The sequence below is a fragment of the Symsagittifera roscoffensis genome, chromosome 5, assembly GCF_963678635.1.
Source record: "Symsagittifera roscoffensis chromosome 5, txSymRosc1.1, whole genome shotgun sequence".
NCBI classification, from domain to species: Eukaryota; Metazoa; Xenacoelomorpha; order Acoela; family Convolutidae; genus Symsagittifera; species Symsagittifera roscoffensis.
In genome coordinates, this window is record NC_087066.1 from 38231494 (window position 1) to 38254273 (window position 22780).

The 22780-nt window shown below is 34.0% G+C and overlaps 1 protein-coding gene across 1 annotated transcript in view; it reads right to left on the bottom strand.

The window, feature by feature from the left end:
- Window positions 1-21051, bottom strand: part of LOC134846290 (uncharacterized) — a 64667-nt gene extending 43616 nt beyond the window's left edge. Inside the window, exons 1-4 of the mRNA XM_063863582.1 lie at window positions 20959-21051; window positions 17174-17950; window positions 15518-16360; window positions 15095-15190 (exon numbers count right to left, since the gene is read on the bottom strand). Of these exons, the coding sequence (XP_063719652.1) occupies window positions 15095-15190; window positions 15518-16360; window positions 17174-17950; window positions 20959-21016 (1774 nt within the window). The 5' untranslated portion in view covers window positions 21017-21051. The remainder of the gene's footprint in view (window positions 1-15094; window positions 15191-15517; window positions 16361-17173; window positions 17951-20958) is intronic.
- Between the last annotated feature and the right edge of the window lie 1729 nt (window positions 21052-22780).

A 22780-nucleotide genomic window follows, 5' to 3' on the forward strand; every position in this document is an offset into this window, starting at 1 on the left:
TTAATACGCCACTACATCAAAACTGGATACATCGACGCACAGCGTTGATACAAACAACCTTAGATGGCGCAGCCCAAAAATGGTTTTCAGTACTACCTCTAGAAATAAAATCAAACTGGAAAAGATTTACACAAGAATTTTCAAAAATGTTTGACTCTGAAAGAAACAAACAACAACAAAGAGTTTTATGTAATGAAATTCGCAGATTACCAAACGAAACCATCAAGCAAATAGCAGTACGAATCGAAACACTAGTTCGAAAAGCATATTCACTAAATACACATGACTATAAAAACACAAAGATGACAGAAATCTTAATGATGACCTTAACACCACAATTAAGGAAAATAGCAATAAAAAAGAGAGCATCCCATCCTTCTTCAATTCGAGAACACGATTTAGATTTTCGAAAACTAGTAGACAAACTAGAACAAGCAGAAATCACGATGAAACTAGAAGAAACGGAAAATCTGAAATTACAATACGTTAACAGAATTGAAACGACTCCCACTAATATAAATAATATACAGGAATCAGAAACAGACCTCGTTGAAAAAATCACTGAAATACTCAATATTTACGAAAAGAACCCGAACTTTAAAGGCAAACCATCTTTCAAAAAATGGTGTAATTATTGCCGACGATACGGACATAGTATTTCCGAATGTAAACAAAAACAGCAAGATAGTCAAAATAAACCTCAAAAATACAAAGAACCAAATAAATCATTCTACCAATACATGAAAAAAGATCAAAATTTACCGAACAAAACAGTTCACAGCAACAACAGTTCAGGAAAACCACTCCCGAACAATACAAATTATACAAGAAATCAATCCCCATATAACTCAAGTTATAGAGGAAGATCACCAGAACGAAGAAACGCGTATAATTCATCACAAAATCACTACAATAGACCAAATAGTAGAAATAACTACTCCAGATCAAATTCAAATACACAACGATTTGTTTCTAGATCTAATTCCCAATCAAGAAATAACTACTATCCAAACAACCAATCACGAAATTCATCATACAATAGGAATAGAAACTACTCCTATAATCGAAATAGAAGTTATTCAAACAACCGAAACCAGAATTACCCGAACAGTCAATCAAGGAATAACTCATATAATAGATCGAACTATAACAGACCAAACAATAATTACCAAAACAGATCGCGAAATAATTCACAAAATCGACACCCAAGTTATAATAATCGTTATAGAAATTATTCCCAATCACCACACCGGAATAATAATAACTATAATAACTCTAATAATCGTCATAGAAGCAGTACACCTAAACATCAAAGACAAATCAATCAAGTACAATCTAACCCAGAAACAACATCAGACCCCCCAGGTATTGATGACACAGTAACTGATACGTTACAACTCAATCAAATAAACTGTACATCATCAGATTCAGAAAGTGATACTGAAAACACTCTTGCTATCAATATGATAAAAGTCGAAAATGACTATGAATCTGTCATATATGAACAACCCTTTCCATCACATATATATGAAAATCAATCAGAATTTCTTCAAAATTATTACACTACACCCATAAATTCCACACCAACAACGCAAGAAACAAATGCAAAAAATACTACAGAACAACCCAATCAAAATGTCAAAACAAAATGCTTGAATACAAACCACATCTACCAAAATATACAAAAAGAACAACCCAAAGAAAAAATCTGGACAATACCATTTCTCTTAGAAAGCCCAAGAAATAAAGAATTTCAACCACCAGACCTTGAAATAGATTTTTTAATTGATTCAGGAGCAGAATCAAACATAATAAACATCCCCACATGGAATGAAATAAAAACTTTACATCCAAAGCTAACACCTCTTGAAACCTCCAGCAAACTAGCAACAGCACAAGGATCAACATTGATAAACTACGGAAAAATACAATTATTTCTCCTCCCCACCAGAACAATGGAACAAAGCAAAATTTTAAACAAGCCATTTAAACAAATATTCCATATCACTGATATTAAATATAATATCATTGGAATACCATTTATTTCGAAGTATATACCAACAATTAACATCCTAAATAGTAAAATATTAATCAAAGATAAATATACAAAAACAAAAGAAACATCCCTAACATTTTTTCAAAGATTAAACAAACAACCACCATTCTTTTCAAAATTTTATCCAATATATAACCAACAAAGAAAACACCTGAAACCACTATCAGGAAACATCTATAATTTTTCAATCAAACAAGTTCACCAATATGATAAAGAACAAAACAAACAAAAATTTTATATGTCAGATTTTGAATTCAAACCTATTCATAAATTTTTCAAAATCACAATCTCATCAATAAAATATTTGAAAAATTCGAATTCAGATATTATTTCCTTACATGTATATAACAACACACCTTACCAAGTAACATTACCTTTAGGACTTTTAGGATATTGTGAAACCAACGCTACAATATCACCAATACATGAAAAAGCCTATCGCGTAAATAATATACTCCAATTACTAGATATTTGCCAATCTACAATTCTTAATGAAGAATTATCTATAAATAATATAATAAGTAACGAAAACAGAAATACGGATTATTTCACAAAAACTCCATATTTCAAACCTACATTCAACATCAGTAACTACACAGAGGACCAACAAAAATTTTTAACAATGTTTAATTTCCAACATTCACAAATAACACAAGACGAATTCGAAAAGTTAGCCAAACAGCTAATTAAATATTCATCAGTCTATGCAACATCAAAATTCGATGTTGGCAAAATCAGTTCATCACTACATCTCCCATTAAAACCAGACGCAGTTTTCAAAAAACAGAGAGCAAGTAAAGTACCAATTCACTTACATGATAAAGTAAACAGATTACTCGATATTTTAGAACAATACAACATTATATCACCAGTTAATAAAGAAGAACAACCAAAAGGCAACACATTCATCAACCCCGTTATCATTCTAGCTAAAGGAGAATCATTAAAAATCGTTCTCGACGCTAGATACCTCAATTCACTCATAGATGAATCAAAATGTAATTGGCCCATTGAACCAATACAAGTTATTTTAACAAAAATAAACGGCAAATACTTTACAACCGCCGATATGAATAGTGCATACAATCAAATGCCACTAGATGAACAATCACGACGTTTAACACAATTTGTTATCGGAAACCAACAATACGAATTTAACCGCTTATTCTATGGAATATCCATAGGACCAGCAGCATTTTCAGCTTTTATGAGCAAAATTTTTAGACCACTAATACTCAAGAAAAACGCAATCACCTATTTAGACGATGTTTTTATGCAATCACAAACAAAAGACGAAATGTTCAAAGTTTTAGAAAAATATCATCAAATACTTCAGAACGAAAATCTGAAGGCCGCCCCCGATAAATCACACTTCTTTTTGACAAGAGTTAAATTCTTAGGACATAACATAGAAAGAAAAACAATAACTCCACTGAAATCACGCATTGACGCTATTCAAAAACTTCAACCACCAACAAATAAAAAGAAAATCCAAGAATTTCTTGGAATGTTAAACTTTTTAAGTAAATATGTTTATAAAATGCAATTATATCTACGACCATTTTACAACATCCTTAGACAACAAAATAATTTTGAATGGAATACAGAACATCAAGCACGATTCGAAGAAATAAAGAAACTTTTAACCGAACAAATTTCAAATACAATCCCAGACCCTGATCAACCATTTTATGCAATGTGCGATGCTTCGAACTTTGGCATCGGCGCAGCACTATTACAATCACATAATGGTACAAATAAAATGAACCTGATATCAGCAAATTCCCGATTATTCACTCAAGCAGAGCTACGACTCTCAACTCTAATGAGAGAATGTACAGCCATAATATATACACTGACAGAATATGAATTTCTGATACTTGGATCAAAACATCCCACAGTTTTATTCACAGACCACAAACCAATCATTTTTCTTTTCACACAGAAATCTAACCCAAACCACCGAGTTTACAGATTTCAACTAATTCTAATGAAATTTCCAAACTTACATATAGTTTGGACTGCAGGAAAAAATCTTGCATTACCAGACACCTTAAGTCGAAATACACCACCTGAATTACTTACACGAAAAACAACAGTTGAAATACCCAAAAATATAAAATTCTACCTTGCAGAAAACGAAACATCACCTCGATTAGAATGCAAATATGCAGTAAAAACTGATATTGAACAATCACAAATAAATAATTTACAACATTTCCCACTTTATTTAGATTGTCAAAATAATCATTATGAAGTTGACCTACTTGGAACATCAACTTTCAAACCAATCCCATATTCTCAATGGATAAAAAATAACACCCAACAAAAACGAACAAAACAACACCCGCCTAAAAAAGACCATTTTCCACTAATTGAAAAAGAAGATTTAACTGATAAAATAAATTTATCAGGACCACAAACAAATGATTCAAAATACACAATAAATCAAGTTTTTGACCTCCATGACCCACTTGATACAATACCCTTATCTAAATTAGAAATCGAAAACATTTTTCTCCCCCCAACAGAAACAATTACAATTTCAACACTGAAACAATATCAAAACCTTGACCCAGTAATTAGACAACTGAAATCATGGCACAAATATAAAACTAAACCTATCAAAGCAGATTCAACCATTCTAGGAAACAAAACACTCCTCCGATACTTTCGCAAATTTAACAACACAACAATTAACGAAAACACAGACCTTTTAGAGTATAACATGAATGAATCTACAGTTCCATGTCTCCCTATAAGTATGATTCTTATAGCTTTTAATATTTCACACACACAAAATATTAAAGGACACTCTGGATCAGAAAAAACATATTCAAATTTTATACAAAATTTTTACTTCCCAAATGCACCAATCTGGATAAAAGTACTATGCAATGACTGTATAGTATGTCAACTAAATAAACCTTACCCAAATCAAAAACAAATAGCACAAAAACAAGATTTTAAAGGACAAAGTTTGTACTTTAATCATCGTATCTCATTTGATACTAAAGGACCAATTTCACCCTCATCAGAAGGAAACTCCTACATTATGGTAATTGTTGACGCATTTACACATTATGTAGCACTTAACCCAGTACCCCATTGTAACGCTTATTACGCTTACACAACACTCTATGAACACTGGATAGCAAAATTCGGACTACCAGAAATTTTAGTTACAGACAACGGTACAGAATTCATAAATAATGAAATAATAACACTATGTCATTTATACAACATTAAACACAAACCACGTACATCTCATGCACCTTGGACAAACGGCTTAGTCGAAGGTATGAACCGTTCATTACAAGAATATCTTAGATGTATCATCAACGGAAATGATACAAAATATACCGAATGGTCAGCAGATGTAAAATTATTTCCCTTAGCATATAATTCACAAATTACGACAACTTTAGGAATGTCACCATACGAAATGGTTTTTAACCAAAAGCCACGCAAACCAATAATGTTTACAGCAAATTCCCATAAAAACGCACAAGGTTATTGTCAACCAAATAAAGACTCAATTTGTTATAACCTCCCATTACATACGCACGATGAAGATCATTTTCATCACCCACAAATTCTTAAATTAGCCTCCGGTACACACACCGAATGGATTTTAAATAGAGATAAGAAACACAATGAAATTTACCAAAAAATAACGAAAAAGTTATTACAAAGACAAAACATAAATGACCAAATCATTTCACGTTTTACACCAGCTTCCGATTTAAAAATTGGAACATTTGTTTTAATACCTAATTTTAATACTCAAAAAGGAATTTCTAAAAAATTACAACCCCTCCGAAAAGGACCCTACCAAATAATTGCAAAACCCACTGATGTCACATATAAAATTACCGACTCAAACAAAAAAGAAATTGTTCAACATCGAAACAACCTATTACCTTATTACCCAAAAGAATACGCACTCCGCGAATTAACTCAATTATATTCTTTCACAGGATTAAAAATCATTCAAAATGAACCACATCTGAAAAACACAGAACAAAATGATAACCCCACCGAAAATCAAAACACGAAACCAACCGCCACCAAAAACAATACGCAAAACCATAAAGAACCTCCAAAACCAAGAAAAAATAGAAAAATGACAGAACAAATAATACCCCAAGAAGAAATAGACAAATCAGAACATAGAAAAACATCAAGACTCCGAAATCAACCACGTAAAAACTACAAAATGTTCATCCCCCAATCTAAAATATTAAAGAAAGTAGAATTTAAAAAGTAATTTTAAGATTTTATACTTCACAATCTTGAAACCTCCGTAACATTTTTCATTTCATTTTTTCAAAATAACATGCTCACAAGTACGCAATAATTCTAGTTCAAAATAGACCAATAGGATTCATCCAATCCGCCACTTTCTCTAACTCAAACAAAGATCAATTAGACGAATAATCTAGAACTCCAGGCACATCTCTAACTATAACTTTACAACCTCCAGGTCAAAAATAAGCAAACCACTCCAACTTGACAGCTAAAATAAATATCACCATAATACCGTACCCCTCCCCTATCTAATAACCCAAAGATCAACAATATTTCCCCAACTCAGACCACGAATACCCCCAAAACAAATTTGATAACTTAGCCTAAAGTAACAAAATGAAGATTTTAATTAGCCTAAAGTATAAAAATCTCACCATACCCCGGATCATTTGACAAACAAAAATAAAGAAAAAGACGACCTCCCAGTCACCATGAAAATTGCCCCCAACAATTTTTTACAAAACTCAACCCACTTGTCAAAAAACTAATAAATAATTCGACCACACTAGAAAATCGCCTCAAACAGCAAAAAATATTCGACCAAGAGATCATTTCTTAAATGCTTTTCTCTCAAACAGTTGCTCAAATACTTATAGATTTTAAACATTTTTTTTCAATACTTGAAGCCTTTATAATATTTCTTTTTGATATACTTGAATCTTTTCTAATAATCTTAATCATTTTTTGTAACATTTTTTTAATTTTCTACACTATACTCGAACTATTCCTCCAACTTTCCAAAACCCTTGAATATATCCACAGGTACGATTTTAACAACTTGTCTAAATGATACGAACAATTTTCAGTAGAACTGATATTTTTTTATTGTTTGTAATTTTCATAACATTTTTATCATCCCTCATTTTGACAATATGTAAATGTATAAAGAAAGCAATCATCACATTTGCCCTAGCAACAATTTTTCTAATTATTTTTTTGGAAGAATATTATAATAAACATAAACCTTCCCACTAAAGTAAAAATTCAAAAATCCATCAAAAATTGCTACCCAACAGTCACAGAATCAGTCTTCACCGACATCATCCCAAGATAATCCAACACCACCTTCAACTACTCAAAATCCTCAAACATCTACACGAATTTCTTTTCAAGACAATCCATACACTTTTGAAGAACGGCACGCTCGTTTATCTGAACCACTAGAACCAGTTCAACGACAAGCATCCCTAAGTGAACCAACATACAATCTTTACCCAACACTACCACAAGAACTAAGTAGAATACGAAACCTTAGCCAAAACCAAAACACAACAGAAATAAATAGACAAATTATACATCCTCGACGAAATAGAAATTTTCAAACTCCCCGAGTTCATTTTGATATACCTCAATCCCCATCACAAACCACTCCAGAAAACACCACTGGTATCACACCAGAAACTCCTACACTTTTTTCACAACGAAGTACTTCAAGTCTACCTTCAGACTACTTAGGTTCAACACCAACATCTGAACAAGCACGAGAAAATCCTTTTAACCCCCCAAACCTAACATCACGACTGCCATATTGGACTACACATTCATTTACACAAGGTGAACCAAATTTAGTCAATGACCCCATAGATATTTCTACGGATACAACAACATCCTCATCACTACCAGAAACATTATCACTACCATCAACACCATCAATAAGCCAATTTTCACCACCACCCTTTAACTTAAATTTTCCAAATAATCTCGACGCCAGATATCGAGAACAATCATCAATAAATATTCCTTTAAGACTAGATTGGAATACATTCACAGCACCTCCACCATTATTTGGACAACATCAAGAAAGTAACCGCCTTCATAACTGGGCACTTAATAGATTACAATATCGCCAAGATATTCACAACGATATCCGTGATCACAATATTCAAATACTCCAACAAAACAGTTTACAATTAAAGTTTGAAATCACAGTTAATTTAAATAACATTACCCAACATCCCTACCCATTAAATCCACCTAACATAACAGCTCAATCACTACCACCACCGTTTATAACTACTGAAGTAATATATAAATACGACAGATATACCAAAAACACAATTGGTTACATTACATTTTATAACCCATACTCAGGATTATCATACACATGTATATTCTAAAATTATTAATTTTTCTCCAACTCCTTTTTCTAGTAACCTCAAATCAAAACATAAACCCTTCCCCTCGTACAGGACCACAAGATTTATTAGTAACACATTACGATTGCGAAGAAAATGAACAAAAAACACTACACAAATATGCAATAAATCAAGTATCACAATGTGAAACAGAACCACAAGCTATAGAAACCACAGATATAATAGCAACACTCTATTCAAAAGCCCGAGCAACAACAGTTACAGGTTATAAATTCACAGCGACATTTTCCGAAAAGAAAGTACATTGTTCACAAGTCTCGAACGGAAACAAAAACCGACTTGACCATGAATCATTCTATCAAAGTAATATAGAACGCCTTTTACATCTCAATCCCGACGATTGTAAAAATGAATTACTTAGACTAAACATCACACAAAATAAAAACTCCCAAAGAAAATTAGTTAATTTTCAAGTTTTTTCAGACTCTGTACACCAATCACAACTTGAAAGACACCAAGGACATATAAAACTAGACGAAAAATACCCGTATAACGGCGCACACGGACGATTAACCTATGACCTACATGATAAACATTGGATACCACACATTGGTATAAATAACCCATCAAACTGCAAAGCAGACACGAAAAATAAAGGATACCAAGAAATAATGTTTTTCGATTGGAAAATACAACTCGAAAAAATACAACTCACACGAGATTTATCTGATAATACAATGATCTATCAAGGAATCCGACTACCTTGTAAAAATGATCAAGGATATTGCGACCCTACAACAAGAACACAAGCAACAATTGTTTGGTTCCCCGAAGATACATGTACAACATTTCAAGTAGCAAAAATACACGCTCGTATGATAAAATTTCACGAAAAATATTTTATACAATCAATTCCATATGAACAAGTCCATCCATCACGCAAACTAAGTTCCGATTTTAGAAACATAGACAATATAGAAAATAAATTGACACGTTTTCAAATATATCAAGAAACAGAACTTGCATGTAAATACAGGAATCCACTTCACAGAACACAATACTCTGAAATATTAGTTGAATACGAAAAAGGATTCGACATGACCACTGGAAAAGTAAAAATCGACCCATATGCCACAGGTCATCCTCTAAACGAAGGAACATCCTATATACCAGTTAATTTTGAAAAAAGTAACGGACAACCTGGTGGACATCTAAAACCTTATGACACCAGAAGCACACGCTTACAAGAATTGTCACTAATGAATACTACATATTTCGGTAATATCCATTATGATATTCATTTAGATATGAAACTAGACTATACAATTAGCCGCATTTTTCAAGAAATGTCACTCTCCGAATTAGAAACACTACACCAACTATGCGAATTAGAACGGACACAAATATTACAATCACTTGCACTAGCAGTATTAAAAATACCCTATGCAGGATACTTATTATCAGGAAATAGATCAAATTTTTTAGACTACGAAGGAAACATCTTATGGTTTTATACTTGTACCAAAAAAGTATCACCACTATACGTTTTTGAAGATAAACGATGTTATAAAAGAATCCCTATCTTTTATAAGAATAAAGTACATTTCGTGGATACACTTTCACGAAGAACCTATTTCTGGGATACCGCAGTCCCATGTGGATCAGAAAATAGCCACAATGTAGTACAACTAAACCCTGATGAAAATAAATATTATCTTCTCACTCCATATCCCACATTAATGCAATCACTCAAAAAATTTTCACCAGAAAGCATTCGCGCTATCGCTCGAAACCCAAATATAGACTTACAATCAATAGGAATCTATTCAAAATCAGATATTCAACATCACATTAGAACACAACAATTCCAAGAATTATTAACACAAATGGACACTATACAAAGACAATCAATAGACCAAAATTTACGCAAACTTGCAGAAACCGCAGGATTTGCCGATATCTACACCCAAGACTATAGCGGATATTTTAAAGACATTAAAGATTATATATATCTAAACGGCGAAAAATACCGTCCCCAAGATATATCACCAATTAACATTTTTAGCTTTGTTACACTCAAAAATGAGATCCTAGATTTTCTAGGATGGCCCTACTACATCTTAGAAAAATTGACTATTTTATACGCAATGTTTAACTTTATTGGATTTCTTTTCTCACTCTTAAAAGGAATCTACAACACATGTGCTATACACACACAAGTAAACAGACAAGCAAGCGTAGCACGCATACTCTTTGCAGGATTTTTTGGAATCTTTTCTACATCTATAAACAAAATTCTTTTAGACGCACAAATAAAAGAATATAACACAAAAATAACAACACGACAAAATACATACGACGAAGAACATAACAATGTCGACACACAGCCAACGGCACCACAATTACCACCCCTACCAAATAACCATCCACTATCCCTAGTCCCACGAAATTTTCGAAATTTAGCAATCACACATAATCCAAATTTTCGACTCAATACATCACAAAGTCCCGTCCAACATATAATGACACATCAATCACAAGATGATAATACTTATGAACAAATTATTGAACAGCCCCATACCACCGCTTTTCAATCTCAAAATAATAATTTTTTTAGCCCACGATGAGCCGCCAACTTGGATCACTACACCGATCAAATTCCCATCCAACCAATCTTACCTCTTCAATCCCAATCATACCACTTTTTGCTTTTCCGCCACCCGATTTTCCATCTAGCAATGCAACATCAGGCATGAATTCCGACACTAACTCACATATTTCAGTTTTATACTCCATCTCACAGCTAAATAACCCGAATATTGAAACCCCCGATGAATTTGCCGACTCAGAACCATCCCCATCCAATAATTTTCATAACCCTTCTAATTTTTCTCAACCTCCTTTTCAACCCATATTGTCCAATAACCCTGACCCAATCACTCCGACACCCTCTTATGCTTCCCAAGTTACCCCAACCTACTCCTCATACCAATCTGACCAATCATCTCATTCTCCAGACACCCCCCGAATCTCCCCAGAGCTAGATAATTTTATTACCCTCCAACAGCAACCCTACCACCTTAACACCCCGACCATAAACCAAATCTCCTCCACTACAAATTCATCCAATCCCCCTACACCCTCTTCAAATTATACTGAATCATTAACACCATCATCCACATCCACTATATCTTCACTAAACACTAATAGAGCTTACCGCACTTTTAAAAGAAAATTCCCCAACCATCCTTTCCCAGCAAAACCAGGAACAGCCCGTGAATACATCAACCACCCCCAGCATACTAACACTAAAGAATTTTTAGCTATCACTTTACCCTCATTTCCACAATACACCTTAAACACCCCTCACGACGCTAACGAAACACGCAACTTTGTAGATGAATACGTTTTAATGCCCACTCTCTCTTGGACCTCATACTATCATTTCACTAACCCTCTTTGCTTACCTTTATCCAGCACTTCCATCGATATAGACCGAAACAAAGACATGCTATATCGACTAACTACACCACTAACCGCTAGACAGTTTACTTACGTTGGATATAAAAAATCACTAAAAATACACACTGCACCTAGAGCTAATGAATATACGCTAGAATACTACGATCACAACATCATTAGAGCTAACCAAGATCAATTCTTAGACGACGATCGCTTCGCTAATCCACAAATCACCGAGAAATTTTTCATCAAGACACCATATATATTTACACTAAACATCTTCGACCGCAAGTTTGATCACATTATTTCAGAAGCACTAACAGACACACAAGCATACGAAAGTTTTAAAGAACGCTTCCAAATATTTTCACTAACCTTTCATTTCTTTGCACCACACGAAAGAGATTTACACTGCTCACACGATATTATGTTGCGCACTAAACAAACACATACATACAGTTACTATCGTTTCATCCAAAATCACTTTGTCCTCCACACACCCTCTAGACAACCACACCATCGTTTCCAATTCATCAATTCAAAATACACTTCACCATATTTCCTAAATTTCACATATTGTATTAAAGACACTAACCTCCATGGTATTCTTCGTAATTATGACCCCATAACCCAAATGTACATTTTCTGCCCCATCACCAAGACCTTCAACGCCGAAGAATCCCGACCCTTCCTTATCCCGCACGAATTCCTACAACCTATAGAAATCCCAATTTTAGAATTCATCCACAACACTAAATTTAACCACAAATTATATAACTTAATCCAAAACACACCTTATGAGTTTGCAGTAGGCACTGAAGAACTAACCACTATTAAGGCACTTCAATTGCTTTGGCCACTGCTTCAAACTAAAAATATCATCCGCATCTTAGCTAAACTACTAACAACTTCAGAACTAATTCACGACATCTTCCCCCACGGTTTTTTCCCCGACGACTAACAGGTAAGTATGAATTAAGTAAATATTACTAATTAATTACAGTATTAAAAACTCACCATTCTTTATTCATGTTTTCTTTAGATTTTTAGCCTTCATCCTAGATCATCTGAAAAATTCACAAAAGAAAAATAAAAAATAGCAAACTTCTTCAAAACTGTTTAAGACCCTATTCAACTTTTGCACCAACAATTACATAAATATAATACCAATGCAGTAAATTAATTTATAAAATTTCCCCCCAAAAGCAGTAAATCTACATATGATGAAAATTTGTATCTTAAAATTCCCCCATAACTAGCAGTAAATTTCTAAATTCTATGTAGTAAATTAATAAAATGCAATTGCAGTACTAACCTTTTGATATTTTCATTCATTCGCACAGAAATTCTATCCACACTCGCACAGCTCGCCCACGATGAATTGTTTAAAATAATGAATTTCAGTTTCAAGTTTTCACACTCAACAACTCTAACATACAATAACATGTTTCAAACTTTCCTTTAACCCGGTTGGAAAGGAATCATATACTAAACAAAACTAACCAACGCAGCTTACTAAATACCACAAATCATAGAATAACAGCATGACTTAGAAAAGGAAACCAACGGTACCCAAACCGGATTAACCCAGTTTAAAACTGGATAATTTATTCTTTTGAAGACTATTACAAAGTCTTAGAAAGAAATAATAAAACACAAAAAAGTCGAAAGACAAACCCATACCACAAACAATTTGCTTTTTGGAAAAAGTACATAACCAACAAGACATAAGTAAAACCACAACAAACCCAACATAAAACGTTGTCACATAACAGGACCCCTCACAAACACCGCATGAAATCATACTCCCACTCCTGGCCTAACCCACCAGGAAAGGACGTCCTGAGCATGCTCTATAGCCGGCCTAACCCACCGCGCTACATCCACGCTTTGTGACCACACCTTTATTTTTAATAAGAGCTACTCAAGGGTGAGTAACTCTTCAAAATAACCGAACTAAAACAAAAAGCTTTTGTGAAAACAACTAACTAAAATCATTATAAAAAAATATTAAACTAATAAAAGTTTTATAAAATGTAAAATCACATGATGCAATATATAGATCAGAATACAACACCAAGGACGAACATCAAAAGACAAGACGACCTCACTACACTCGAGAGAGAATGACCAACTACAATCGATATGCCGCTCACAATCACAACTCAAAGGATTTAGAGTACGACTTGACTTCGCAGAAAAGGACTTCATTGAACTAGACCAATGACCACCTCGATGTTCAAGTATACGTACAGATCCGAGTAACCAGGCATCCCCTCCACGCACAATCTCCACGCCATTCCCAAACTAGATCATACACAAAAGAAGTTCTCCACGCAGAACAGAAAAACCTGACATAGCCAACCATTCTGGAATCAGAATTGACTTTGTTGCAGAGACTCAGTCGTTGTCACAAGAAGAAGCGAAAGAAAATTATGATGTTCGCCAAATACCAACGTCCATCATCCACCCTTGAATTACAGAAGAACTGTTCTAAAAAACTCTGTAAAACCCGGATGGGTGGAACCTGATCTAAACTATATTTTATGATTGGATAAATTAAATGTTTTACCAATGTAAAGTATTTAATATTAACCAATCATGATCCATCTAACTAACAACCCACTTATTTGTAAGTGCTGAAGTTACTTGTAATTTCAGCACCAGAGAGATTTGAATTTAACTTAGAAATTAGTTGGACTCTCCCGAGCACTTCAGCAGCCGCAATAAACCAGTATACCCTAGATCTATTGAGCCTAGCAGAGACTAGTTAAACAACCTGAGACTAGATAGTATAAGAGTAAGATTAGGATCGGTATTAGACTAAGAAGTTGCACGAATCTATCCGGCCGAAAATAAGATAGCGTGACGAGCAGACGGTGTACCCTATCCGAAATTACTCTATGAGTTACACTTCGGTCCTAACTCATAACTTTTCGATGTTAATCTGTAAATTCTGTAAGCTGAATTTTACCCTCGTTTCTTTTGTTCTAAGAAAGCAAAATGAGCTGGTTGCAAAAACAACTTAGAAAGGTGAATGTTACCTGTAACAATTATTTTTGGGTGCTAGCAAGTGAAACAGGCTGTAGCGGCTTGTTTTTGACGTGAGTTACATGTTATGTGAAAACTTCACACAGAAGAAAAAAGAAAAATATGTTAAGGTAATAACCTGACAATGAGAACGTATTTGATTCCATACATCCCATGAGTTCCAATCGCATCGTGACAGCATTCACATCTCCAGTGTAGTCGGTCACAAAAATTCCTACAATACTCGACTTAAGTTTAGGCTCCAAAATATTATAACCTTATCAGGATATCAGGATATGTTTTGCATATAACATGGTACTAAGACTAAAATAATTGTATAAAGGGGAGTAAAAACAGGTCGTAATATCTGATTTTCTGCTACCATTAGTTTCAAATGATGTAAACGAGCAAATAGTATTTTGGTATGTTTTAGAAATAAGTGGAACTTAATATTTCATACAAATAAAGCATATGGTTTGATGATGTCAATTTTAATATTTATGTTCAGGTATGTAACATACCAGGTATAATTTTGAGAGCCTAAAGTTAATCGATTCCATGCCTATATAGCGAGTCTGCAAATCTGTGAACTTAAAGTAATGAGCCGATAGACCATCCACATCAACCAGTTCTGATTGGTTCGCACAGAAAACAGAGTGGCCGAGTTTGTCTTCGAACAGCGACCATAACGTGCCCTCAAAACTCACTTTAATGAAGAAGCAATTCACGTTGTCTTCTGCTCGGATCCGAATTCCAGTTATTTTATACTCGGCTTTCAGTCCAATTTTCATGTACTGAACGCCACCCCATGAGTTACTAAGCCAGCCGGGTTGTAAGTTAGTGAAAAATGCCGTCAAGCCTGACCTTTTAATGAACATATCGGAGGAAGTTCTGATTTGGCATTCTTCAAAAGTTGAAAGATCGACCACATCGTCGCATCCCTGTGGCGAACGAAAAATAGAGATCGAAACTGAGTCGCACTTTTCAAAAAACTGGTATTCGTCAGAATAAATTGAACTGAGTTCATTTCTAATAAATTGCCTATATTCGACGCAGTACAACGTTTCGGCCAAGTAGTCGCGAGAAGTTAACGGCATCTTGTCAGCATCAACTTTCACATGTATTGTGAAACTTATAGTGTCTAGAAGATTCCAATTGCCGGTGCAATTGACAAACGCGCTGATATTGTCGAATTGGCAGAAAATATTTTCATCAGTGGTCGAAAAATGGAAGTAGGACTCTAAATGGACATAGTGTGGCGTTATGAGAGCCATACTGGGATCTCTGGCGGCGGCTCTGGAGTTTTGGCAGTGCTCCATATCGAAGTTCACGATGAATTTTCCGTCTTCTTGAACAGGGTAAGTATCCGCAACTACTTGGGCTGTCGAGCAGATTTTGGGTGTCGCTAGAAATCAAAGGATTTATTTTATATGGATATTTATCAGTCAGAAAAAATGAAATCAAACTTATCGACGAAGATTTGGTACAAAGATCATTCAATAGCGAGCGAAGATTTGGAAATAGAAAAATACCTATTAAAAGTTTCTTCAGAAACCCCGAATATGATTTTTTTTCATTAACCCAAAGAGAAGTTTTAATCTCAAATAATAAAATACTATTATTAGCCAATCAATCCTAAAAATTTTCGTCGCACCTTCAGGACCCTTTTACTTGTCCACCAGATTGCGTTCCATGAAAAGCACGAGTTTTCCGTCGAAGTGGTTTTTGCTGGTGTTCAGGCAGTGGCGTGCGCAGAAATTTTTCTAGGGGGGGCGGTTTTTCAGGAAAATAATAAAAATTTTCATGAACTGTTTTTTAAATAGACCAATTGAATTTTCTGAGCTCCCCAAAAATACTTTACTCTCCAAGAACACTGTTTTTTCAAAAATTTTCTGCACCGCAAGCAAATTTAAAAAAAACAACAGGCAAAAAAGGCGTTTTTGGGCACTTTTTGGAACATTTTGACAAAAAAAAAAACGGTTTTTTTGGCGCGCGCTCCCCCCTCAAAATTAATAATATCGACCTTTAGAAATTTTTTGAATTTGGTCAGCCAAAAATGGATGTCGTAAAGTTATACCAAAGGGGGCCCTTTGGAAAAATTTGCAACCAGAATTGAGGGAGTTGGAAGGGCGGTCGCCACCCCCCCCCTCTCTCTCTCGGCACGCTACTGCGTTCAGGGAATGATGACAACAATTTCTCTAAACAACCCTACGCTTACCCCATGGATCGAAATCAAAATTGATGATCCCACTTTCACTTTTGAACAGAGTATCCCCCCTGTAATCCAAACTGAACGGGAACTGTTGCATGTTTTGTAGCTCCTGATGATCCAAAAAGGTCACAATCATTGTGACCTCAATTTCGTTTTCGCTTTTCCCACACATAAATTCTTTTCCAGAGCAATATGCATTTGTATTGTATACATCCCCGAGATCCAGTCTTACGTAATCAGGTGACCTTGAATCGCCGTGAGACGAAAAAAATTCAGACTTCGTCTTAGTTCGCTCAAGGTTTCTTCCAAATTTGGAAATAAATATCCGCTTGATCATCAAAAAGTGTGACGAATTCTCCAATCTGAAGTGAACTTCTAGATTTTTCACATAACAGTTTGAAATTGCTATTCGGGAAAAAATTTTAATATCTTCTTTCGTAAATCCAGTTTTGTTCAAATCGTCAGAATGTATTGAAATGTATTCCGAAAATTGTGGGCATATTTGTGCAGCTCCACTAGAAGTGTTTTGTATGTCTATATATGACGTAGCGTTGTAGTCATTCGCAGAAATGGTGATTTCATGGAACCCAGATACTGCCGTGTCAGAAATGCGCCAAGCTACGTTAATGTCCAGTGCGTTTGCATCCAAATTCAAATCATAATCGTCATCTGCGAAGTTCGAGACAGTACCGAGGCTCGCAATCAGTGTTTTGTCTTCAACCTCAAAGTCCGTTTTCTCAAACCGATCATTTGATATTGCAGATAGAATCGAAACATGACGACCTTGACGATCGAAACATTAACATTAACAAGGTATAAATTAACATATAGATTATACATCTGATTAATTCCGAATACCGAAGTTCCGGAGAATGTTTGGACTTGTGTGTGGTTTTTCCTCGCATTTCAGCTGCCTCAAGAAAAGGGCAAACAGGGTAAAAAACATAATCCATCGAAATTATTTTAATTGTTATTTGAACTGAGGTTGAAAACTTTGATTTTTTTTACCATTGTTCAGAAAAACGGGCCTTTTTCTCGCCCTATTTTCTTTTTAATTATACAAATCAAAATAAAATGTTATCAAAGTACGATTGTTCTACATCATTTTAACTAAAAGCCCTCCAGATTTGTTTTCAACCCCAAGATTAATCACGACGTACCCTCTCCTCAGTTTTTTCGATGGTTTGCTCTTCAGAACTTAATCAAAAATATTGCCTGAACTTGAAACGTTTGGGCGTAACGAGCTCAGTAAACGGCTACACTTGTTGTTTCTTGATCTTCTAAGTTAAGAAACTTAAGCTTCGAAGCTAAATTATTCTACGTTGTTTGCTTTAAAAAACAAACAGTATTGATAGTTTGATCTCAAACTACCCGGTTTGACCAAAAATGTTTTTCATGCAATTTTCATCCATAAAAAACTATATGATGAGAGTTTTTCCGTAAATGGAAGTTATATGAGAATTGTTTTACGCATAAAAGCAAAATCGAGTTTGGCTTTAAACTTTTGTGTTTTATCCAAAAAAAACTTGTGTTTTCTCGTATCAAAAAACCCATAAAATAAGAGGCAAAAATAGCACAAATGAAAAACTTCGCCGATTCGCATAATAAGTTAACCATTGAATTTCAAAACTTTTGTAAAAACTGTGATTTTTGTCAGACCCTCTAAGCTGTAAAAAAAAACTAGCGGTCGAAAAACCGTGACCTGATTTTTTGACAAACTTATTATATCTCAGCATTTTGAAACAAGAAGAGATAAATCTGACTGAACACAAAATTATTATTGTATTTTGCGGTTATTTAGTGTAAAAAATGATTCTGGGCTAGGTCCAAAAATAATTACATCCTTGTATGCAGTTTTTTTTGAAAAACTTTTGTTTGAACACAGATATGATTTCTCGCACATACAACATGGAGAAGTTTTCTTCAGTTTTTAAGTTTCAGCTTAAGTAGTTTTTGTAATAAAAAAATGCCTATCACTCAATTTTCACAATTGGAAACTTTATCACAAACAGTTGTTCCATAGATTCGATGTATGGGATTGTATTATTAAACCTACAACTCACAAACTTCAAACCGGTCTTTCCGGTACAAATCTTTGAAAGTTACCGACACTGAGATATTTTGTTGAAACGTTTTTTATGTCGTGAATAGAATTGATTAATTTTGGTACTGATTTTGCATGGAAAACAATCAAAAAGAACGAAAAGCTATAAAAAACGCATACAGACTTCCTCCCTAGATTCAGTGGTCAGAACAAAAATTGGAATCAAAAAAATTTTGCTAGACAAATACCAGCATTCGCTAAAAATAAGTTGCCATTTTTTGAGATAAAATAGCTTATGTTATAAAGGCCTAGCCTGTTCTTTGGTTATTTTATTGATAATTATTTTTTTCCATATTTTGAGTGTTTAAGCGTTTTATATTTACGAAATTATTTAATGTGAAATCTTTTTCTACTTTTTTCATCAATTTTCCAGCAAGTTTTCCGCCAATGGTGGGAAAACGCTCTTCAAATTTAGTCCAAAAAATGTTTCAATGAGACCTTTTTTGGTATACGCATTTTTTAGTTTTTTGTTTTACATTTTAAAAAAGTTAATCAAAGTTTTAACAAATCAGAATGGGGGGATTTTATAGTAGATACCTAATATTTTTAAACGTTTGTTTTTGCAATTTGACAAAAAAATAGAATTTTTTGTTGAAATTTTTTTTGTCTGCAATATCTTTTGAGTGTTGCTATTCAATATTTGTGTTATCTAAAAGAACATCATTACAATTCATTTCTGAAATAAGATAATTATGTTTGTCAATGGTATGTTTAACACTAGCCCTGAGTGTTTCTATGTTATTATATAGAAATTAATACCAGAGTTCAGATGTATAATCATGACTCAAAAGGTTAAAAACAATATTTCAGTTTCGAGTTTTCCGTTGCAGTTTTTGATGTTTGAATTGAACAAATTTGGCTTGTTGGAAGGCAAAATCATTGATGCTCAATTTATCTTAAAAGTTTTGCAGTCCTTTGCTTAAAAATGGAGTGTCAAATAAAATAAAACTGCTCGTATATCAGGGCAAACTCTGAATGTTCCGACAGCCCCTGCATCCATATCGATTAGTTTTTGTGGTAAAATATCGAAAAACTATCAAGATTGGATGAAATCGAAGATCAAGTGTGAAATTCTATGGGATATTTTCATAGGCAAAAGACCAAATGGGCGAAAGACCGAAAGCAAAAACAGTCCAAAACATTTACCAAAATGAATCAATTGCCTTTCAACTAAAAGGAAAAAAATAAAAGCTATGTTTTTCTTTTTTTTTATAACGAAACCGTTGAAATATACAATTCGTTCCAATTCTCGGGCGGTCAATGGCAATTTGAAAGTTTTGATTGTTTCTGCATCTTTATGCTCATCCAATATAATATTAAGTCCCTGAAAATGTTCACTCTCCTTGAAATTTTCACGCTTTATTTCTAAGTTTTGGAATACTGAAGTCTGATTGGCTGATTTTTGTTTTGGCTCATTCAATCTTTCGCCTATGAGGGACTCCACCGAAACTTCCAGCTACAAAATTAATATGACTGATCAACTTAGCTAGCCTTAATTCAATTTGGAACAATTTTGTTGTGCGTGATAATTGTGTGTGATTCGCGTTACGCTTTCAGCATCATTATCAATTGGTTTTATACTGATAAAAAAACCACCACAAGCATAAAAATTCCGTTTTCTTCGAAAGTTGGAACAAAAAACAAGAAAGCATGTCCCATACAAGTAATTATACAAACATAGACTTACCGGGAGTGAAAAAGATCGACACCGGTGTCAAGTCGTCATTTGCTTCGAAAGAGACCATTAGAGCCGAGCTGAGGCGAGGCGGCACGAGAATTCTACATTCGAACCAATTTAATATTTTGTTATTTACATTAATTGTGAGGTATTAGTTTTCTACACATGGTAAAATATAGGCAAAATATTATATGCTAATTTCTTGAATATTATGATTCTTCTTTCAGGAAGGCCAAATTTTTTTTTGATATCTCCCTCTCTCTTTCTCTCTGTTCAAAAAAGTTTATTTTTTTTAAAATTCATAAATAGCGTACTTATATAATATTTTTTTGCGGTAAAATGCCAAAAAAGATTAATAACTTGTTACATGTAACTTGAGAACAATGTAACCAAACATCTGCTCTGATTATGAAACGTGTGAAAGTTGATTATGAAAGTTAAATTGGTTCCTAGATTGAGTCACATGGTAAGACCCTGGAACTGCAGGCAGATTGGGGTTGATGTTTGACAGGTATGGTATCAGCTGCAGACTGTAGTTGGGAGAAGAAGCATCCAGCACAAAGTTTCGGCCAGACGTTTCAAACACTGTTCCACCTGCAAAAAAAATCTGCTCTTAATTAGTTTTTTTTTCAGATACATACACTCTTTGATAATACTTTCCAAATTATTTTCAAATAGGAGGTTTTTCTGGCCAACTTTGAAAGTTGAAAACATTTTGGAAAAGAATATGGATAGTTTTTGAATTAAATATAACAAGACTGCTCGTTTCAGAGTGGAGCCATGTTTTTGTACTGCTCTTTAGAGTATATGAAGTAGCTTTTGGTGATAAAATTCAAAAACGCTTTTGAGAGTATTTTCGACACCTTCCACCACATGAAATGCCAAGTTGAAAGTGATAAATTTCTCGAATATTTTTGCGTTATTTGGACCAACAAAGCTTGCTCAATTCAAAATGGCATGCTTTTTGAGGTTTTGTAACATTGCAGCTACGCGTTAATAGAAGATGATAACGGCAAAAAATGATTAATGATTCCAAGTTGCGACTTTTCAAGCCACCATAATTAAAAAAAGATGCTCTCCGGTAAAAAAACTTTTAGATGTGCGTACAGTAAATTGATATGTCACTAAATTCCAGATCAGTAAACCGAATAGCGTAATAAAAACATCTACTGCGGAAATAAAGACTTACAGAATAAGTTTTCCCTGCGCTAGATTAATAAATTTAACCAAACGGGGCTCACGGAAAGAGTTAATTTTTTTCACTTTTTGATTTAGTTTTTGTTTCGAGAAAAAATTTGTCGTTTTTGTAAATATCTCAGTATTTAGCTAATGTGATTATGTATTTGAATCATGAATTTTCGGTTCACTATTATAGTCAACCCGTTTTCGGTTCGCTGATACATCGATTTACAAACCTACTACCATCTTTCTAGCTCTGAGTTGAAGGCAGCAATTTTTTTCAAACTCTGCAATTTCTAGTTAAGATCAAAAGCTGTCTAGATAACACTAATCAGAGCACCAATTTTCCGTCATTTTCTGCAAAAACTTCTAGTGAGAGACATAAAAAAATCCGGTGCCATAAACTATCTAAAGTTCATCTACAGGCTCTATTCAATAATACATAAATAATATAGATCAAATGCGAAACCCGACTCAAAACAACGGAATAATTGTTTCGACTTTCGATACGAAAGTAACTGAATATTTGTGCTCGGGGTGGGTTTTTTTCTTCTGACAAATTTCGACTTTTTAACTAGCCATTTTTGACAAAATTTTTAAATTTCATTCGAAAATTATTGTTGTTTGAGCTTAAATTTGAAAAAATATTTCA